General features: G+C 47.0%; 1 protein-coding gene across 4 annotated transcripts in view; it reads right to left on the bottom strand.

The window, feature by feature from the left end:
- The window catches only part of Fggy (FGGY carbohydrate kinase domain containing), a 364,828-nt gene that overhangs the window by 188,816 nt on the left and 153,639 nt on the right, over positions 1–22,373 (bottom strand). For 3 of the 4 annotated variants that reach the window (XM_051164348.1, XM_051164353.1, XM_051164357.1), the window contains one exon: positions 18,246–18,374. In XM_051164348.1, coding sequence (XP_051020305.1) covers positions 18,246–18,374 — 129 coding nt within the window. Of the gene's footprint in view, positions 1–18,245; positions 18,375–18,473; positions 18,484–22,373 lie in introns of those variants that run through there. The other variant, XM_051164363.1, reaches the window with a different exon arrangement.

Here is a 22,373-nt window from a genome sequence, read left to right as displayed (position 1 = left end):
GTTCTGGGAGCCTGAGTTGGGCCTGGAAGTTCAAGGCGAGGAACGCACAATCTAGTAAAGGTACGTGTGGTGCGTAGAAGGTGAAAAGCAAAGGAACATGGAAAAATAAGGGGTCGGCATTAGCGAGGACCGTGTCATCAGTGGGGGCCCCCTCGAGTATAACCACTCACCCCCACCACACTGAACACCTCTTACCTCCCTCTCAACACTGTCCCGATCGGGAGGGTTTGTGGACCACATCCCTTCCACGGTTAAAGTACAACCTTCATTTGAAGGCCATATAAGCTTTCTCTTAGCAGGACGTCCAGTGAACACTCAAATTAGAAATTCTGCTAACTGTTGACTCCTGGTGTCACATGTATTTATTTGTATTGGGTAATTTATGATTGAGCTTGATTTATTTCCTCCAAGAACTGCAAACACCTTGAGACAAGACGCCAAAAAACAAAATATATATTATATTCGTATATATAGATATATATATTATTTCCTAGTGCCTCTGAGCCTTGTATTGTGTTTTTATGGGGGTGCTGCTGATAAAGTATGGAGTAAGTCACGTTACACTTTAGAGCGAAAACCCAATCCTTTTCCTGATGCAATGGTGGATGGCACGTCCCAGTTTGCGAGCTCTGGCCTTGCATCACGTTCTGTTCTCAGGCTCTGACCCCGAGGAAGAATAAAACTTTGGGAGATTGGATATGTACATGGTTGGCTCTGACCACAGCAAAGGATGTTACTCTCAGCATATCTCAAGTGTCAGCAGTGCTCTGGGTAGAAATTCTGCTTGTGGGCTTTTAAATGTCAAGCACAACAAGCCAGAGGGTAGACAGATATAAGTGTTCCTGTCTTACAGTTTACCCTGACGGTGGTAGATCATATGCGCCATGATGGCTGTCTTCACCTTTTGCAATTGTCCCCTGAGGGTGACGTTTTCAAAAAAAACCATTTGCCGCACCCAGGTGACAAACCCCTTAGGCAGGCGGCCAGTCATTCTACAGGGAGGGCCTGTAGGGGAGCCGCAGGTCCGGTGGTTTCCGTGTCACGTCCCTTAGCTTACTAGATGTGTCAACCATCTTTCGCACTTCTGCCCAGGCATTACTGTACACAGTGGAAGAGGGGAAACCTCCGGATACCTCCCTTTATTTGCCCAAAAAGAGCTACGACGAATTTTATCTCCAGAAGCCGTGACGATGCCTTCTGTTGCTGAAGCTCTCCCACATCAATGAGTTGCCCGCCATATTGAAATAAGTTGTGAACCTGCAACATATTGAATAAATTCCCAGTTCTTAAAGAAAGCAGACAGAGTCGGGTGGCGTGTGCTGGCGTGTGAGGGTGAGGGACATGCCCATCGCTCTGGGACATAAGTACGTACAGATAATTCTATGAATGTTTTGTCCTTTACAGCGTCTGCACTGCCTCTTTCCCTATCACTGTGCAGCCAGCTAGGATTAGGCTATTTGGGAGGTAGAGAGGCCTTAGAATGCAAAACTTAACTCTCCGCATCATTCACCCTTTGGTGTCGTCATCTTTGGTTACAGAGGAAAAGAAGCCTGGGGAAGCCTGCTGTGGCCGCAGATTAGCCAAGGACCACACAAGCGTGTGACAGACCTTCTGTGCCGGCTGTGAACACTGGAGGAGCATATTCTGGCAGTGCAACAGACCAGACCGAAGGTCAACCACACTCCTTCTGGGAGGATTTGCTTCTTGTCTCTGTTAGTTTTTATGGAGTTCTGTAGTTTTGTTTAGATAGCAGATCTATGACGGGACTATATGTTTTTACCCTGCATACAGACAGGCTACCTCTTAAACCTGTTTTCTTTTCTCTTTATGGGAAGAGTTAGCAGTGGCTCTTCATGGTGTTTTTTTTTCTGTGAAAACTGTAAATATACATAACACACACACACACACACACACACAACACACCACACACACACACACACACACACACCGCACACCTTAAAGAAAAAATGGTAATGGTATCTCCACACATTAGCCACCTAATATTAGGGCCGCCTCTGTTTTCTCACTCTGGAATAAAAATGGCTTTGTTACAAATGAATATCTTCTGGAATTGAAGCCGTTGAGTTGCCTCCTCCCAAGTGGTTAAATATGTCTCGAGCAAACATCCTTCGTCTGTGGATAGGTAGGCAGAAAGAAGAAACCCAGTGACCTGCTCCTTCTGTCTCCCGGAAGGTTGCCCTGATTGTCGTTCTCAGCCGTTCTGAAAGAATCAGTGTTCTACTTAGGTAGCTTCACATCAGAACAGCCATAGACACTGTTGGATGAAAATGGCACGGGGAGACCCCAAAGGTCAGCATAAGACACTAGCGGTGTAGTAGAATGGGAATGCGATTAGGCCTCGCACGAAGCGGCCTGTAACTGGCGGCCATATCTTGGCCTGACAGACCATTGTGGACCGTCCATTCTGCCAGGGAGGGACAGGCTCAACAGAAAATATCCAATAGGCGCTCATCCCAGGACAGCCTGGATGGGTGGGAATAAAGACAAAGAGCACACAACTCAATTCATGTTGGTTTTTCCCCAGCTCTGGAAGCAGAGGAGGAAGGGCTCCTGTGTGGAATGAAAAAAAAACCAAAGATAAAGAACAGTTTGTTCTTAAATGAAGGGACTGGGTTAGTAAGTTCTCCAGCAACAGCAGCAGATAGGGTTAGTTTTGTTTGCACTTTTGGGGGGTGTTGTCTGGCCAGGACTCCTGCTGCTGGTATTTTTTCCACGGTTGTAAAAAGAAATAAGCTTTTTGTTTCCGGGTCTGTTCTTTGCTCCAGCGCCCCAACTGTCCTGAAGGTAAAACAGCACCTCATTTCTCTCTCAGGCTTCCCTCCTCTCTTTAGTGATCTTGTCCATCAGACAAACTGCTGACTGCCCTTCAAAGCTCGAAGCCTGCTGCTGTCCCTGCTCCGAAAGAAACCTCTACTGACTCCCAACTAAATGAACCCTATCTTGTCGGTCTTCTTGCCAAATCTGATGTGTAGCTTGGTTCCCTCTGTCAATGCATCCTCATTCCTCATGTGGTAGCATGCCGTCATTTCATCCTGAGCAGCCACTGGCCACAGTTAGCCACTGGGTGGAATCCCTTGCCGCCAGTGCATGCTGGACCCTAGCTGGAAGGCAGGCCCTTGTTGTATGGGAGCTGTAATTTTTGGTTTGGTTCTTCAGGAACACCATTAAAAGCCCTGAGCAGTTCCTCATCTAGTCTTTTGCGATGCCCCGAAATATCCATAATTTCTGTTTACACTCATCGTTTCGGGTTGCCGTCAAAAGATACTTTCCTGGTAGGTGAACATTACTCTTTACTTTCTCAACAGTGGATTTTCATTCAGATGTTGCACTGGCATAGTTCGCGTGTTCAGTTGTGGCTGGTTGAAACAAATAAGGATTTTAAAATATTTTTCTCTTTCTTTCTTCCTTCTTTTTTCTTCGTTCCTCTCTTCCTCCCCCGCTTCCTTCGCCTCCTTCTTATCTGCTCGCTCTCTCTCCGTCTTCTCTCTCTTCCTCCTCATCTCCGCTCCCCTCTCTCGCCTCTCTCTCCTCTCTCTCACGCCTCTCTCTCGCTCCCCTCCTCCTCGCCTCTCTCTCTCTCTCCGTCTCCTCTCTAACTCTTTCCTCTCAGAGTAGTTATTTACAGTCTTAGGAAAGAATAGAAAAATCAAAAAACCAGTTTCTCTAGCGAGCAAACAAAACATGCATTTCTTCCTCCCCTTTCTGTGTCTGGAAGTGAGGGTAGGCCAGCAGGCATAGTTCATAGTGGTGATTTGGGGATATCTACTTATAGTTATAATTGGACAGAGCAAGAGGATGTAAGTATGTTGGTAGACAAACTTGTTTTATTAGCAATGAGTCTCGTCCAGCTCTAAGCTTCAGACCGGAGAAGCACACGTCTGCTCAGTCCACTCCTCAGACAGCTTGGTAGTCAAAGAGGGAAGATATGGTAGGCCGCATTGGGCGGTGGGGACACCTGGAGTCCGCACACAGAGTCCATGGACCCCAGATCGATGTTTTCTTGATGCTTCCACGTGTTTGAGGAAGCAGCTTTGCTTGCGGCTCTTCCCGACATCTGTAAACAAGGCCACAGTGCCGCGCATGACGGCTGAACTTTGGTCATAAAGAACTACATGTTGGGGGTGGCGGTTTGGGATGAAGCCTGTCTTGTCACATCCCACAGCTCACATGTAGGATAAGTGTGTGAGAGGGATGCGGCCAGCCTGTTTACTAGGTGGTCGCAGTCGGGTTTTTGAATTTCTATGGAGTGTTTTGAGTATCTAAATAACAAACATTCTTGAGAAAAGCCTTTCAGGATATCTAGACTGATAAGCAACTTTACTAGCTGACAGAGATGGAGGCGACTGTGAGAAAGCAGGAAGTTTCGGGAAATTGCAACCTAGTAAACGGCAAGTAAAGTATCATAATTACAGTTATTTGTGCTAGAGTGAAAGCTGTGGTAAAACATAAATAGTCTTAAAATTGAGACAGGAGATTGTAAGAGGATCCATGTGCAAGTGATGCTTAGAGCTGGTGCTCCCCAGCGGCTGTGCCAGTATCATACCTTGAAATGTATTATTTGCTCAGTCACTTTTGAACTTTTAGCTTTGTTTCTAAAATATTCAATAATATCTGACGCTTAATAAGAACCACAACTCTTAGTGCTACATGACCAGTCCTCCTGCTTGTTCCTAAGCTCCAGGACTCCTGTCCGGGGTGTTTCACAATACTTGTTTTTAACCTTTTTACAGCGATCCCGTTAGGAAAGTCATTCCCCCGGTTGCAAGCACAAGTAAGCACTTCTACAAATCAATGTACTAGTGTCTCGCCTACCTTGGTACACTGAGATTGAGTCTGTAGCCTCATTACGATTTCTATCGACAGTGGTCCCAAGCGGGGCTGACTTTAAGTCACTCATAGTCCACTTAGCAGTAGCAGAAGAGTCAGCAACGGTCTGAGCGGGTGACTGTCACGAGTGTGGCAGAGTGAAGTCGGGAATGTTACCGCTGCACACATGCGCAGGCCGACATCTATAACGAAGATCGCCCAGATTGGACTTCACCAGCCGTGTGCTGAGAGCTTAGCTCTCCTTCAAACACTTACAGGAGGATGGTCCCTGTTTATCAATTCAGCTTATATCTCTAGAAGCAAGAACGAGCCAAATAGGGGTTTTACTAGTTAGTTGCTTTTAAGTAATATTCTGAGACATAAAACGCCGCAGAAAAGTATGCAGGTGTAAAAAGAAATGGAAGTGAAGGCTGAGGGTCAGTACCTGGCATGGCTCTGCAGCGCCTGTCCTGAACAATCAAGCCTCGAGAATCCAGCCTTCTTCGGTGCGCACATGCTTTGTGCCTCTTTTCCTTTGCTCTCTGCTTCTGGTTCAGGGCACCTTCCTTCTCCCCAGCGACACACAGCCCTGCGCAGCCTTCAGCACATAGTCAAAACCATGCTCCACTACAACGTTCCCCAAACCTCCCTCTTCAAAGAGAGCATGCGTTGCTCCCTTGCCTTCCTGATGGGTTTCTTCGGTGTGCATTCTTTTTAAGCTTCCGTTGGTATGCCTGTCAGGCAGCACAGAGCCTGCGGATGGAACTACTAGGAAGGGTTCTGTGAACTTGAAGTAGGATGCTAAATCCAGGAAAGAGGGACTTGAAAGATACGATTCCAATCTTAATGAAGGAAGCTGGGAAGCTGGCTTTCTTGTTGACACGAATGTGACCTAGTACCCAGAAGGGCCAAAATACGGGACGCATGGCGCTGAGGACATGGGGTTCCGAGCAGTAGGGATGTTCAGCTGACAGGGGCCAAATGAGACAAGAGCTGAGTGGTTTTTTGTTGTTTGTGTATTTGTTTGTATGTTGTGGTTTTGTTTTTTTGTGTTTTTTTTGTTTTTTTTTTTTTTTTAAGAGCCGTCTAGACTGGAGGTGCAGGCAGTATTGGCTAGAACTGGGAGCAAAGAGGAGACTCTTTCAAAGGCACACACACACACAACGACACACACACAAAGCAGAAAGTCCACATGATTGGAGGGAGTCCACCTGCTGCTAGGCCACTGTGGGAGTCTGGACGGAGACCGGCTCTGCCAGGCCCCGAGCAGATAAGAATGCAAGACTCAGGGATTTGCTGGGTCTTTTCAAAGAAGCAGGGGCAAGAATGCACTAATATGATGTCCGCTTCCAACTGAGTTTTTGATTAAGAGAATCAAAACACTGCCTGACATCTCCAACGCTACATGTAGTGTGGCAGACACAAAAGATACTTGAGAAGATACAGCGGCACGTGGGGTGGGAGATTTGGGGATTCTGTTCCCAGGCTCCGGAAGCTTTCCATTGGAGAATGAAAGAAGACTGGTCGAGCCAGCAACAAGTCTTACCTGTAAGCCAGAAGCTGGAGAGATCCAGGCCCGCATGGCTGGGCCAGCTCCTTGGGGTTCCTCACCCCGCTTTAAATCTGGGTGCCAGCATAATTCAGTGTTGCAGCTGTGGCCCTGCTGTGAAATCATAATTGGTTTGCCATTTGATACGCATATACTCTTGTCTGGATGATGCGTGGATCACACAGTTTGGGATGAAAAAGGCTACACCCAAAGAATTTCTATTCCAAATGCGTTAAATTGTGCAGATGAGAAAACCAAGTCGACACAAATGCATTCACCCGGCTATACTAGAAGATTAAACTGTGAGAGGCTGACGGATGAAAATTGTGTGTTTCTCCTTCACGTGGTGGTGCGACCATAATGTAACCAGCTCCCAAAGCGGGAACAAAGAAGTCCCTGGTAGGTTATTCCTCCTTACCACAATCCTCCGGAGTGGGCTGGGCCATGGTCCACAGCTGGCCGTTAAATAGTAAATCAGTTTTTCTAAGCTAGGACGATAAGGGCTCTGTTTTGTTGTTAAATACTACAAAGCTCCAATGTCTCCTGCAAAGCTGTCATAATGGAAAGCATAGTGACCCAGCTTCTCTGAAGGGCTCACCGCTTGTTTTTGTTTATCACAACTGTTGAACACGAACCTTGTGCCATGTGTCTGTTGGGCGTTTAAAACAGTCACTTTTATAGCTTGGAACCACCGGAAGCTACCATCGTTTGCCTTTCTGTAGTCCAGTGCCAAGAAACTGAGGTTTATTAAATTGCGGAATTGTAGTGTTTTGATTCCATGATAGTTAGGTCCTGAGCCGAGCCTGTCTAATTCTGCTCCCTGTGAGTTTTCCCTCCTTTGCTAGGTTTATTATAGAGAGTGTTTTGGTAGCCCATGCCTTCATGACTTAGCATAATACACATCAACACCAGCCCACAGCTCTGGCCAAGCAGGCTAACGCCCTACTACTCTCTTTGGAGCTAGTGCCTTCCGTATCCACTTTATGAGTGAGGGGCAGAGGGCTGGAGCAAGGTATGAGTTTGGATAGATCCCTTTCTGAGGCGTCTGAGAGCCCAGCCTATGTGCAACCAGGTTTGGTTAGACAGTCCCTAGAATGGAGAAGTGGAAAGTAGTATTGATGGGTGTAGCCATTCATGCTTGTCTTATTTGTATTTCTATCTTGAAACCTTCATAGCCCGGAACAAGGATGAATTGTTTTCTTTTTTAGTGGCTGAGAAAACATGATACTTCAGAAGCAAAGAGTTAAGCCAAAGTTTAGAGGGCCGAGGTTTGCATTCTGCAACCACCATCTTTGTGCCCAGACATGTCTGTTCATGTCTAACCTTGCCACACTCTGCCATCAAACAGGAACAAGCGTGCCCCAAACTAAGTGGACTAGCTGACACAATGGTGATGTGGAGCCCGGTGCAAGCACAGCTTTACCTTGTCATTCAGCCCAGCACCTTGCCTGTTCTCCGGGGAGCCGTAGCCAGAGGGCTTTTCAGTTACTCTCCCTTAAACTGGCACAAGGCCTGGATAGAGACTGAGCTGGGTAATGTTTCCATGGCTGAGCGTATCAAGAAACTAAAAAGACACAAAGCTGGCCCAACCCGGTTCTGACACCCCCCCGTGAGGGGGGCCCACTCGGTTTGGGGCCAGCCTTTGAGACGCCCTAGTGCTGCCCGCTGTTTCCTCAGGCACAGAAGCTCAGCACATGGCTCGGCAGGCTGCCCACCCCCCCCAGTGCACGCCTGCTTGCTTTGTAGTGACCATCGGGCCAGTCTGATGGTGGGAAGGTGCCACGTCTCCACCTGCTGTCCTACAGCAGCCTGCATGTGACTGCTGCCTCCGCCTCCCTTAGGCTCTCCTCTCCGGATCCTGTTTCATTCTCCTGTTATTCAGGGTTTCTCGTACTATGCATTCAGATAGCCAGGCTGAATAAAGAAATAGCTTTTTGAAATTCCCCATGCTCTCGGTGCTTGTAGGAAGCTAAGGAGATTGTGGGGAATACAGAGAAACTTCGTTCGCCTCCAGTCCTGTCCCTTCTCCCGACGGCTGCTCATCATGTGCTGCTTGAGCTGTAGATTGGCCCTGAAGACGTGAGAACTAGATTTTTTGAGTTGCAACCGCTTAGTCATGGAGGTTTCACAACGGACCCGAATGCTTAGTCGACGGGCAGGCGTAGCCGCCTAGGAAATCAATTGACATTTCAATGCCCTCGTTTTCAACCACATGGGAAATAGGAACCGAAGCAGGAGCGACCCTATGGAACAATATTTTAGAGGGAGGTGTGCATGCAGCCACGTAGAAGGTAGCGGTGCATGCAAAGCAAAGTGGCAGGCCACACGCCGCTCCTATGGGGAGGTGTGGAGGGCAGATGGCTTGAGCTCATAGCTTTGTCTGGAGTAAACTAATGAAGCATCTCCCGAATGAAAAGTGGGGTCCCTGCAATGTCAAGAAGCAGGAACGCTAGTGTGCAAGGCCTGGAAATTTACAGGCCCTCTATAAGATTAGGAGTGTTCAGCATGGTGAACTCCATTGTGCTTGGTGGCAAGCAGAGTGGACCAGCCTTGAATACAGACTGACCTGGCACAGCGTGAGCTGTGCGCCAAGCCTGGGGCCATGTCCATTCACTGAGTGTAACTGCTCGGTGCCTGCCTCTTGCTTCTCCTCTGGGTCAGGATGAGAACATTGCCTCTTGGGTTGACTGTGCAGGCAGCTCTCCCTAACGCACCGGAGGTCCAGCAGTCCTAGCCTGCCAGTCGGAAAGGCCTGCCCGTGGGAAAAGTGGAATTCTGACCTACAGTTAACCACTCCTGTTTCAGTAGCTTCCCTCATTATTTGAATTGTGACAGTAGTTGATGTTTAAAATGGCCTGCAATGAAGCGTTTATCCGCGGAGGTAGCAGCTATGCGTGCTAATACCAAGGGTGAGACCGAAAGTCATGGTGAAAACAGTAAAAAGTGCCATCTCAGATTGCAATCTTGACAGTGTGAATGCAGAGACAACCACGCCAGCGCTGCTTAGTGCCGAGGAACGTTGCAGCAATCCCCAACCATCTCAGGATGATGAGGCTTGCAGCATCCCCCACCCAACTCAAGGATGATGGAGGCTGGCACATCCCCACCCAACCTGCAGGATGCATGGAGGTCTTGCAAGCATCCCCACCCACCTCAGATTATGGAGGCTTGCAGCATCCCACCCACCTGGCAGGATGAGGGGGCTTGCAGCATCCCACCCATCTGCAGGATGATAGGCTGCAGCATCCCAACCCACCTTCATATTATGTAGGTCTTTCAGCATCCCACCCTCTGCAGGATGATGGAGACTTGCAAGCATCCCACCCACCTGCAGGATGATTAGTCTTGCCCAGCATCCCCACCCATATCAGGATGAAAGGAGGCTGCAGCATCCCCCCCATCTGCAGATGATGAACTTGGCAAGCATCCCACACCCATGCTTATGTTTCCATCTCATTTGTTGGTGACAGTAACAAATTAACCACCCCCCATGACTTGCCTCTGCTCCTGGTCTTACTTAGAAAATTCTGTTTTCATGGAGATAGAGACTGGAGAATGCCCCTGGGGGACAACAGTAGAAGTCAGTTGTATGTGATACTCCCCAGAATCACAGTAAATGAATTACAATATGGATGAGAGAGAAGAGGGAAAGAAGAGAGAGAGAGAAGAGAGAGAGAGAGAGAGAGAGAGGAAAGAAGAGGATGAGGATGATTTAAAGAGAGAATGATAGAATAGTTTTTACCATAAAATCAGAATTACTCATAGGAGTTTATCTGGTTTCTAGCGTTATTATGAATATTTTCTACACCTTTAGCACATGTCTGTCCACCTTTTATGTTTGTATATATAACGGTCTCCCACAGGTTAAGATTTGAAAGCTTAGTCCATAAAAGAGTCAACTATTTGAATAGGGAGCCTAGAAATTTGTGAGATGATAGAGTCCTAGGTTGGAATCCCCGGGGGCCCCAGGGGCGTGTTATTCCCGCAGCTTCCTGTCTTAACACGCTGCTCACTGGGACCGAGTTACCCTACCACGGCATCCCTGCAAGGTGGATTAAACCTAAAAGCATGAGCCAAAAGAAAGCTGTCTTCTTTCAGGCTGTCCGTGGCACTGACGCTGTCCAAGACAGAAGCAGAACCAATAAGAGGTTTCAAATGGGTTGGAAGATACAGCTCGGTACTGCACCGTTGCACCTCAGCACAGCTCGGTCAGTGGTTGAACTGATTGGGGTGGGGCGGGATGGAGGCTTCTTACCTCATTTCAACCCCCATGTGGATGGTCATTACCCAGGTACCTAAAGGGACCAGAAAGGGTGGATTCATCTGGAAGTTGGCGTTGAAAAGCTGTATATACATCTCAAGGACAAAAAGGAGGCCAGGCACAAAAAATTGCATTTTAACAAGCCATGTTTCTGAAATGGAGCCCAGGAAGAGAGGTCTGTGGGTCCTGTTGCACATATGTGATCTCTGCTCTCCCGCAGAGACAGGAAGCCAGTGGCTAGGGTTGTGTCTGACTGGCAGCCATTTATAAATATATACCTTCAAACAAGCCGTGGTTTGTTGGCCAACTTTGCCATATCTGATTTTTAAAAATAGATTCAAAGCTAAAGAGTTTTTTTGTCTTGTTGGTATTTGGGGGGGGGGGGGGGGGTTGGTTTTGGTTTTGGGGGGATGTTATCAAAGCCTCTCTTCTCTTAGTACTTAAGAGGATTGTTTAGGGCTGTTCATTGTAAGTCCATATTGTTTACAAAGGACGCCTGGAGTTGGAATTTAACTTAGGGATTGAAACGTTGTGGTAGCCTGTGACCGCCCTACCCCCATGGAAGCCCTGTAAGGGCCATCTCCTACCGGTGTTTAGTGAATAGGTGAAAGTGAAAGCGTCCGACAACAAGAGCCCGTTCTATAGAACAAGGACTTCCACAGCTGAAACTTGTGAAAGTAAAAACCCCACAATGGGATTCTGGTGAATACATAAATATTCCCCGAAATAAGATGAACTCTCAAAGGAGTTCATATACACTGTATGCTATCCGAGCTGTAACAATTATCTCCCCCGACTCATGCAATATAACTAATATTTTTTCCACTTGTATATATCTGCCATGAGTAACTATAACACTGAAAATAATATTTAAACACCTAAATACACATGAACATTCCTGCTGCCCCTCCTACACTTGCACTGTGGAGCTTACCTATGGGCAAACAATATCTGTTTATAGTCTTCTCTTAACCCCATCACTGACTAGCAGTATATGACTGGATATATAGCATCTATGAATGATTTGCTCAGCAGCATGCTAAATACTGGACCATTTTAAGGTGGCAAACACAATAATCCAAAATTTAAAATGTTTTTTTTTTTTTTGTTTGTGTTTTTGGTTGTGTGTTGTGTGTTGTATGGGTCGTTGAAAATGAAGATGGGATTTGACACCTACTTTAGCAACAGATCCATTGAGTGAAACAAATTTAATTTTGGGTGTTTAATTTTATACTTCTTGCTCGGTTTTAACTACTACTAGCTCCCACTATAAAATTATTCATCCTTTCCCTTTTATTTGCAATAGTTTTTTCTTTATGCTGCACCCCAGACGCGAATGACAGTGACATCCACCAGACGTGTCAGATGATGGCAAGTGCAAGCTTTATTGCCAGCTGTGTCACTCATCCAGAGAGTGAGTCCTTTAAGAGACCGCCTGATTCCTGACTTACATCAGAAAAATCAAGTAAGAAACATTCCTGCTGCAGGGTCCACATGCTATGGGAGCACCAAGGACCAACATTGCCTAGTTAATTTTAAGCATGTTTTTGTTATGGCTCTTGTAACAGGCACCACGAGTCCACAGTCAACACAGGCACTGTGTGTGGACATAAAAAGAGATGTTGAGCATTCAATGAGCCACGCGCCGTCTCCCCCCGCAAGGAAAGGAAGCGTGATAAAGCAGAGGAGTGACTCGATTGCTCTGGGGAGTTGCCAAATAAATGTATGAAGAGGCAACTATAGGGGCTGGAAACTTCTCTTGCTTTGGAGACAATGGGAGGATCCCCCTCGGCTTTGAGAAAAAGGTGGTGTTGTGTTTGCCCTAAGGTTGTGAGAGATAATCAGATGAGTGTGCCATTGGGAGGACAGTGAGTGCAATCAGGTGAGGCAGTGAGGAGGGGTGGGCGTGGCGGCCTGCCCTTGCTGCCCTGGAGCACGGAACCTTGGAGCATTTCACAACAGCGTGCTGGAATTGTGAGTGGTGATGTGGGGGATACAGGTGAGGGAAAAATGTTAAGGTGCGTGCATGTAATTTGTTAAAGGTTTGGAATTTTCTTTTTCCTGAAGGGAGTCGTTTTTAAATGGAGACTTGGAAGCAAGAGAGGTTCAACCAATCATCAATTGGGAGCACTGCGTACGGAGTGTTACCAGGCGAGGCTCCGAGACGGTATCATGAAGGAAAGAGGGAAAAAGTTAGAAGATTTTTTCAGAGCTGCTGACAGAGTAGTAATGACCCATCTTCGGTCATGAAGGACTGCGGTGTCCTTTCCATAGCCGGCACACGGCATGCGGTCTTTTGGACAGCCGTCCGCCGAAGCTATGGTTCAATCCAGGCGACACTGTCAACTTCAGGCCTACTGCTGACCCGGACTATGAACTCTCCAACGGGAATGCTTGGTAAAGTGTCAGCCTTTCTTAGGTCCGAAAAATGAAGAGCCGGGTCAAGCTTCCCTTTCATTCCTAGATACACATATTTTTATAGGCTCATTGTTTTCAGCCGCTTAACATACTGATAACTCGGAATATTGGCGAGCAAAAGCACAAGGATTTCTTATGTCATTGAGAATTTATTGAAGCAGTCTAATCCGAATTAGATTAGCCTTCATACTAAAGCCCAATGACAGGTAACACGACACACACCTCCATTAGAAGGCTTGAAGAACTGCTTGGTAAAAGGTCTGAGGACCAAGACCGGAAAAGTCTAGGAAGCGGAGGTTTTAAAACAGTTTAAGCTTCGACATTTAACAACTGGGTGGTTAAGAACCTAATAACCCATCTGGTAAGGCTGACGGTTGAAGATAACCCGTTGACTGTGGGATCAGCACCCGGGAAAAATACTAAAAACGTCGGCTCTTAGTTAGAGACCCAGGAGTTCAAGGTCGACTACCAGCAACAATCTTAAGGCGACGTCCCTCTGAATGGACTCAAAGCCAGCTTCATTTAGTTAACATTTGCCCCATTTGCTAGCCTGCAATAGGCCAAACTTTTATCCATTCTGTACCATGCATCAAGGACTTGTATCGGAGCATGTCCGTTTTCTGTAGATCCTGAAACAGATGCATGCAACTGGAATGGCTTTAAAATGCGAATTGGGGCTGGAGATTTGGCGCAGTGGGTAAGAGCACTACGTTACTCTTCCCGAGGCCATGGATTGCAACCCCCAGACACACGCAACTTAACAACCGTCTGTAAACTAACTCCGGTTTCCCAGGGGCGTCTCCACCCCCATCTTCCTGCCTTCTGGCCCCCCAGTGAAAGGCCTAAACGTCATCTGCAGGTGTAACAACCAAACATAAAAAAATAAAAGTAATGTCAAAATTAAGAAAATTATACATGCTGGGCCTGCCACAGAGGGTGCCACAGTTCGACAGGCACTGTTAGGAAAGAAGGTGACGTGGAGATTATGCGACCCGCCCAGTGGGATGTGAATGCGGAGAACGCCCAGGGTGGGCATGTGGCAGGGAGGCGACGCCCGGTGGGCTTGGATGCGGAGACCACCCGAGGTGGGATTGGCTGCAGGACCCGCCCGGTGGGCTGTGGCTTAGGCTCCGCCCAGGTGGGTGTGGTAGGATGATGCCCGTGGGCAGGTGGCCTGATGCCGAACCGGCCCAGTTGGGCCTGTGGATGCGGAGACCGCCCCCGTGGGATGTGGGATGCGGAGCCCGCCCAGGTGGCTGGTGGCTAGCGGCCCCGCCCAGGTGGGCTGTGGCGGCGGCCCCCCCAGGCTAGACCTTCTGCTGCTGCCCCCATGCCCCCCCGTGCCTGCTGTGGGCCCCGTGCCCCGAGGCGCCCTGCCCGCGTTCTCCCTCTCCTTTCCGTCTCCCTTGCCTTCCCTTCGTCTTCGCTCCAAAGAACCGAAGACTTGGGGACTGACTAGTCAAATTCTAGGTTTGCCTCGGGGCCTAGGGGTGGGGGGTAGGGGATGGGAGGCCTTTACGGTAGTTGGGTGTGATCTTTTAAAATCATTTTAAATTTCTTCCCTTACAAGATTCTAAACCTATATCTTTCACTTTGAGTTAGAAACTCATGGTTTAATAACGCTTAGCAATGTGGCAGTGTAAAATAACCTGGATTTCGGATAAAAACAAAGCACATTCAGAAAGGAAACTCAGCCAAGGCATAATGAAAAATAGGATAGGATTGCAGCGTGTATTGAAGCGAAACAATGGGGTCAAGGCCACAACGCAAAATAAGCGACAAAGACGGTACCACAACCATCCCAATGTTGCAGGGAGGTTTTCCCAACTGAGTGTGAACTCTGTGTCCGTGCCATCATTATTCTCCCTTGGCTATCACCGTGATAGTTCCTGGGTCTACCGCCTGGGTATAGTCTTTCTTCTTCTTTGGCCTGGATTACTTCGTTTCCGAGAGGCCATGCGCCACAGCTGTGGTGTGGTGATCGTAGTGTCGATGGTGGCATGGTGGGGGAGGACCTGAAGATGGCGAGGACAGTGGGAGTGTGAAGCGCTGCAGCAAAAGAAGCCAAGGCTCTTTCCTGGCTGCACTGGGGGTAAGTGGAGGATAGCCGTCATCTTAATGTCTAAGGGGAGAGGACCCTCAGAAGATGCCCACAAACCTCATGGTTGGATGATTTAGCCCCTCCTACAAGAACCCACTTGAGAGTCTTCCGTGTCAAAGCACTCTCGTTACATTCTCAACGCAGAAGGGGTGATAGTCTGGGCCCCTCAAATGTGAGAGGCATAAGCCTGGGATCAGTGGATGGGTGTGGATTGCACTCTTGGGTCAGAATAAAGACATCATCAGTCCTAAGGCCCATGGAGCCAGTGCCCTCCTGTCAGATAAAGCCTACGCTCACTCTCTGTCTTTTCTACGTTAAAATCATCCCCGCCATTTTACAGAGCAACCCGGCTTGGCCATCCTTATCCTAAAAGCGGGCTGGCCTCCGTGAATAGAATTCTACAATTGTCTCCTGTATTGATGACTGATCCCATTGCCTGTGGAGCCTGCAGGGTGTAAAAGGGCAGCAGAAAAGGCGGCATGAGGAGCAGTGCAGGGGTAGACGCCCTGCGGAAGGCCAAAATCTCTGAATCCACTGTTCATGCCTGCGCTCTTGAGCAATGCCAGTGCTTTCCTTTGAAGACTCTCTGCAGTTCTCCATTTCCTCCCTCGCTGTCCTTGTTATTTACCTAAACTTTATTCCTTTGAAGCTCTTTCATTCAGCCACATGTCCCGTCAGTTTGCTCAACCCAGCCGTTATATATCCCAGCCAAGCCGGCTCAGTGGGCCACATGTCCCTCCTTCCTCGCCCACCCCTGCAGCATGACTCTTAGGGTAGGGCTCACCTGTTCACTACCACTGACCCATCCGCTGGGAACTGGAAAAGGCGTAGAGTCCGACTCCTGCTTCAGGGTCGGTTTTTCTTTAGTCCCCTTTATTGTCTGAACTTGGGGCCAGGCGAGATTAATCAGGCTCCTGTGTTAGCGGAGCCCTGTGACCTCTCCAGGGGAACCCGGCGTTATAGAAACCTGGATCTGGTTTTGGCTCGTGAAGACTAAATTCAACTTTGCTCTGTGAATGTTCACTAACCCACAAAACCTCTAAGAAGCGTCCAACAGAACGATCCTCCCAAGCGAGGAGGTGCACCAAGTCAAGGGAGGAGAGCTAACCTGCTAAGTGTGGTACTTTCTTTTAAACATTTTCCCATCTCCTCCTTATACCTCAGATGGTCCTGACGAATCTATCAAGCCCTTCCCATGTCTGACTTGGGGTCTGCCGAAGTGTCTTGGGCTGCTTCTCTGGCTTACTGCTTCCCTTATTTCCATTCTCCAACCTCCAGAAGAGAAGAAGTTCACATAGTCTTATACACGAAACCGTTTGGGTACGCTGCAAGAGATATGTTTTGCTTTAAGAAAACATTGTCCCCCCTGTATATCTCATAGGTATTCAGAACAAATCTACACTCTCGCTATCTGCGGCCTCAAGTGTTCTGCTGTAGCAGCATAAGGTGGCAGAGAGCACAAGTGCAAAGACAGAGATGAAACAGGATGAGATCTGGAAACACAGTCTATGCAAGTCTGAGAGAGAGAGAGAGAGAGAGAGAGAGAGGAGAGAGAGAGAGAGAGAGAGGAGAGAGAGGAGAGAGAGAGAGAGAGAGAGAGAGAGAGAGACGGGGGCGGGGCTGTGGGGGGAAGGTCTTGGGGGGGCTGGGGGGGAGGTCTTGACATGAACGCAGAGGTTCTCGACCTTTTGAGGCAGTTTTTCACACTGTGGTGATCCCCCCAACCATAAAATCATTTTCATTTTTACTTCACAACTGTAATTTTGCTACTGTTATAAATAGGGATATAAAAATTTGTTTTTTTCCAATGGTCTTAGGCAGCCCTGGAAAAGGTTCATTTGACTCACAAAGGGGTCATGACCCCACAAAGATTCAGAAGTACTGCTCTAACGTAAAGCATGAATCGTCAATTAAGACTTGGAATCTTACTATGCCACCCAGCTGGCTAAACTTTTGCCTCATTTCTTGAGTAGCTAAAACTACAGGTGTGTGTCACCACACTTGCCTAAAGTTTTCTGGCTATAATCCATTGTAAGAAATCCATCGAGTCACAGATAGAAAGACAGGTCCACCACATAGTGCCCACGTACCCTTGCCCTGCAAAACACCGTGTGCGGTGTCCTGCCCTGTTCTGGTCTGCTTTATACCATTCTATTCTGAAAATTCAATGTCATGTATTGACATTGGTCTTGGTATATTTGCCTAATGAACTACAAGCCAGAATCTGAAACAAGTGTTTTTATAGCAAAGGCTAGGGAAAATGTATGACTATAGTAAAACTGAAGGATTCTAAGAACTGTTTTGTCTACATAAGAAAAGAAAGAAAAAAGGAGGAAAATGCAGCAGAGATGATGGGGGTGAGAACAGAACCACCACACTGAACTATAACTCTTTGCCTCGTCGTATTTTCCTGTTAAAATTTGGGAAGAGAATTTGGATTTGTTTTATTTTATTTCAATTAGTTTTGAGGTGCTGAGAACTGAATTCCACATGCTGTGCATGCTGGGCAGGTGCTTTACCACTGAGCTCTAACTAGCCCCGCGCTTTGTTTTAAATCCACTATCCCTTAGCACCATGCCAGAGTGTGGCAAGTACTCAATGGGTTTTTGAAAAATGAATAAACAAATGCGTGAACTGAAGACTTGAAAGGTATATAGGAAATTAAATCAAGATTTCAATTAAGTAATTGGATATAGGAAAAAAGCCAATTATTTTATTAAATATATTATGCTTATAAAATGTTGCAGTACCATTAGTGAAAAGAATAAAAGTACTCCACCATGAAACAGTACACATAGAAGTGAACATAGATCTTCTAATTTTTAATAAGCCACAGAACTACCTATATTAATTTTATATTATGATATATAATAAACTAATAGTTTTAAAATAAATTTTGTATTTGATTAAAAGTTTTCTAACTCTATTCAAGTGTCTATGTGTACAAAAGCCTTTCATTACTGCACCTGAATCACCAACCCTTGACCTTGGCTGTACTGACAGAGAAGTATCCTGTGTTCCTGGCAACATTCTGTTTGTCAGAGAACCCACAGGGCGGGTGCTGGGGGCGGGGGCCAAGAACAGATTACCTAGTCCTCCAGCATGGGCGTCAATGAGTGAGGCTGCCACAGCGGTTCCTGAGGGAAGTCCCAGCTCTCTGGCTGCCTCTGGTGTGAGCCCACTTCCAAGGGAAGCTCCAGGAGGCAGCACGAGGTTTCCTGGGTAGACATGAGAGAAAACAAACAGCCATCAGTCTAGAATATACTAAAGGGGACAGAGAGTTTCCTTAAGAGAAACTTTTGCTCCATCCTCCTTGCCTGCATTTACTCAACTTCATAAAGACAGAAACCATGCATCCATGAAACGTCCCTTTGGTCATTTGGTGACCTCAGTATCCGTCTTTGTTATGCATGTAAACACATACACCAACAGAAACAGAAAAGCTACTTCTGTAGTTGCTTCCTACTGTAGGCTAGGGGAAGGAAATATTTTGTTCTAACAGAGAATTCCTTAGGTTTTGTGTTCCAGCTGGCTGAGATCGCCCAGCTGAAACCTCGGGGAGTCTATGAGGCTACTGCTTGCAAAGAAACACTTCTTTGGGTTTTGCAATGCACTGACCCTGATATTTCAAGTGACCTTGAGTTCTTACAGTCAGGCAGGCCTTCAGTTAATAATTTATTGATTGTCTAGCTTTGTGTGGGCACTGTCGAGCTGTACAAGGCTGTTCTTGTCTTCAATCTAGTCAGGAAGGTGAGATAAGGACACAGAAACCCATGGGAGGCACAAGAAAACGAAATGATTTATTAATTTATGTCAGGTGTTTAACAGAAGCTGGAGCTATTCCACTCTAAAATATTATGTGTGTGTGTGTGTGTGTGTGTGTGTGTGTGTGTGTGTGTGTGTGTGTGGTGTGCGTGTGTGTGTGTGTGTGTGTGTATTTCTGCCCTGCCCGAGTTGTGTAGGACTTAGACCATATGTATCATGTCATGCAATCTCTTTTGTGCCTCATGATTCTAGGATTCTGAATGTGTGGGATGAACTGAGTGTGAAAGCATCCGCTGTCATTGCTTAGGAGGCTCCAGAGCTGGGCAGAGGCACCTCAGGACCTCAGCACAGGAAAAGGGAAGCGAAGACGGCAAATGGTTCCAACAGTCCCCTCTAGCTGGAAGTGAAGCACTCCCCAAGCCCATGCTCACCTCCATCTTAAATATTAGACTTCTGACTGTGGCCAACTCTGAAAACAGGTTAGCCCAAAAGAGTGTTATCACTACGGTGGGTTTTACATCTTTATTCAATACTGATCTCAATGAATTTACACTTAAAATGTAAAAAGCAGATTGAATTTGCATTCTGAAAAGCAAGGTACATTTGGAATAAGTTGAATGTGTAAACTTACTTTTCCAGCATTGTTTTAAGAAAAGAAAAATTTTCAGTGGAAATCTACTATCTGAATTGTGATATATTTGGTGAGACAAAAATAGAACATACACCAAAGAGTCACTCAGTCTGTAAAAGTGAAAGTAAAGCATCTCACTATTAATTTTATATCAGTATGGGGGCATATAGTTCAGTGGTACTGTGTTTGCCTGGTATAGGATCACCTGAACTTTATTTTTAAGCACAACAAAAAGACTTGTTAGACTAATTGTATGGTGAAATGTTTTTTTAATCTGTCAAATTAAATAAGACATATCAGAATTAATTCATCCATTTTTTACTTTATTATTATGACTAGAAGTGTGTCACTGAATTGTGCTGGTCTCGCAAACACGGTTCAGATGCAAAGACACAGGGTAGAAGGCGGCTAACCTTGGCCTGGGCTGAATCCCCAGGGCACAAGATGAGGAGGAGCTGTGCTCTAGATTGTGTACAGTGTCTAGGTTACGTCACCATACATATTCCGTAACATGACAGACACCCTTCCTGGGATGAACTTCATTTTGCTAGCAGTATCTATGAAGGGTGCGACAGTGTCCGTTCCATTCCCATCTCACAGGTGGGTGGCAGGGAGTGGAAGTCCTCTGAGGAGTAAACTTCCTGCAGCCGCAGAGCTTGAGCGTTGGAGGTGGGCCTTAGGTCCTCCTGTGACATCGGATCTTGTACTCTGATGTCAGAAGCATGAATTTTTGGCAAACGTGCTATGAATAAATGGAAGCATCAAGAGAGCATAGTCTAAAACAAGCATTACTGTAGTCACACTGTGAGGCCTGGGCCTCAGCACTGACACCGTCAGATCCCACACAACAGGTGACACAAGGGAGCAGGGGCTCAGTTTGCGGCTTTATAGAAGCTCATTCCAGCAACACTGAGCAGAGGCTATGGCTGAGACTAGGAAAGGAAACAGCTGTGTGCTCATCCACCATCAAAGAGAGAAGAGTCATTAAGGGAAGAGAAAATGGGAGGCAGGGACAGAGAAGACATGAGAGGGTTTACAGAGCAAGGAAGAACTGATCATGGTGGATGCTTTGATGGAGGGAGTGAGGAGGAGGAGGAGTAGGAGGAGGGGGAGGAGGAGTAGGAGGAGGGGGAGGAGGAGTAGGAGGAGGGGAGCAGGAGGAAGAGGAGAAGGGGGAAGAAGAGGAAGGGGAGGAGGAGGGGGGTGAACGGGAGGAAGAGAAGCAGCAGCAGCAGCAGCAGCAGCAGCCATGGGCTGAATTCCCTTATCAAGAAAAGAAAGCTGACTAGCTCAAAAGATTGAGTGTGCAGAGCAGCCATTGCGAGCCTCGAGTCCCTCGAGTCTCCTCAGCAGCAGATGCTTTCTATAGGGCCCCTGTCCTGTGACTCGGTGCAGAAGGGAAGGATGTCGGGGCCCCTCATGTACAGCACTCTGTTTGGCTGCCTAAGAGGACATGGAACTATATCCACTGATGGTCTCCTCTGTTGCCGATAGCTGTTCTCAGTCAACAATGTGTGCCACTTCTGTCTCAGCTCTGTTCTCAGAGAATTTGCCGCAGGGCAGTGAGCCAGCCTTCGGAGGGTAGTGATCTAGGAAGAACGGTTAATGTTCACCGTGATGAATAACCCCCCCTTAAAGCGGAACCACAGCCTTCAGGAATCATCTCTCTGTCCACAAACGAGAAGGAACTCTGTTTATCCAAACCAGAAGGACACAGAAAGAAACAGGAAGGTGGAAGTAGGTATTGTGAGAATTCAAGAGACCCCCCTCCTCATCCATGATTGCTCAGCCAGAAGCATCTTAGAGGGACGAAGGCTGCTAGGTGCCATGTGCTAAAGCTTTCATTCACCATAAAGGCTAATAAACCGCAGCATTGCTCCCCCAGAACTAATCCAGACGCCACCGCCCCAGCATCTGCCATCTCTTCATCAAGCCACTCACTCATCATAAGCCAGCCAGAAGTGACGCTTAGGAGACAGTCAGTACCGATTTTCACCTGCCCTGGGCCAAGTTCTAGGTGTCGGCAAATAAGTGAAAGCAGCCCCTGGGATTTTAAAAGATTCACACTGAGGTCTGGAACTAACATGAGGGGAAAGCAAGATACTCAGCAGGGAGAAGACATGAGAAGGGCAGAACGCAGACAGTGTGCCTAAGGAACACAGCATGGCTCCCAACACTCAGAGAACGATCTTCCGGGGAGAGACAGCACCCGGGCAGCGGTTGGGATGGCGCCCAAAAGTGGACAATAGGTGGACAATAGGTGCTATTATACTAGAATTATAATGTTCTAGGAAGTGGCTCCATCAAAACAAATGTTGTTTCACTCTCGGGAGCCAAGGGGGCCACGAGTTGATGTATGCACCCCGTCTATTAGCAATATAAGCACCCAGGAGGGGTGGAAAATATGGGGTGCCTAAGAGAGGGGTTGCATGTGGCTGCAGATAGCAAGGCAGTGAGGACCAGCCCGCTCCTGATGCTCAGATTTGGTTTTTAAAAGATAAAGGTACTGTGTGAAGAAATGCTCGCATATAAAACATTATTTTATCTTTCAAATACCCTAACAAGTGAAAAATGCAGGCCACCAGCTATTATACAGAAGAAATTATAAAAATAACAATGTTGGTAGATAAATTTATAAAAGTACATTCCTAGGATATAAAACACAGAAAATATGTTTCTAATGTAGGTGTGGGTGAGTTTGTGCTTTTTATTAACCTATGATCTCTTATGTTCTTCTTTGAACAAGCATTTATTGTATAATAGTTTTAAAGGTGCTTCTCTTCTGCTGAAAGAAAGAAAGAAAGAGAGAAAGAAAGAAAGA

Source organism: Acomys russatus, chromosome 2, assembly GCF_903995435.1.
Source record: "Acomys russatus chromosome 2, mAcoRus1.1, whole genome shotgun sequence".
Taxonomy (NCBI): Eukaryota; Metazoa; Chordata; class Mammalia; order Rodentia; family Muridae; genus Acomys; species Acomys russatus.
This window is presented reverse-complemented; position numbering and strand designations above follow the sequence as displayed.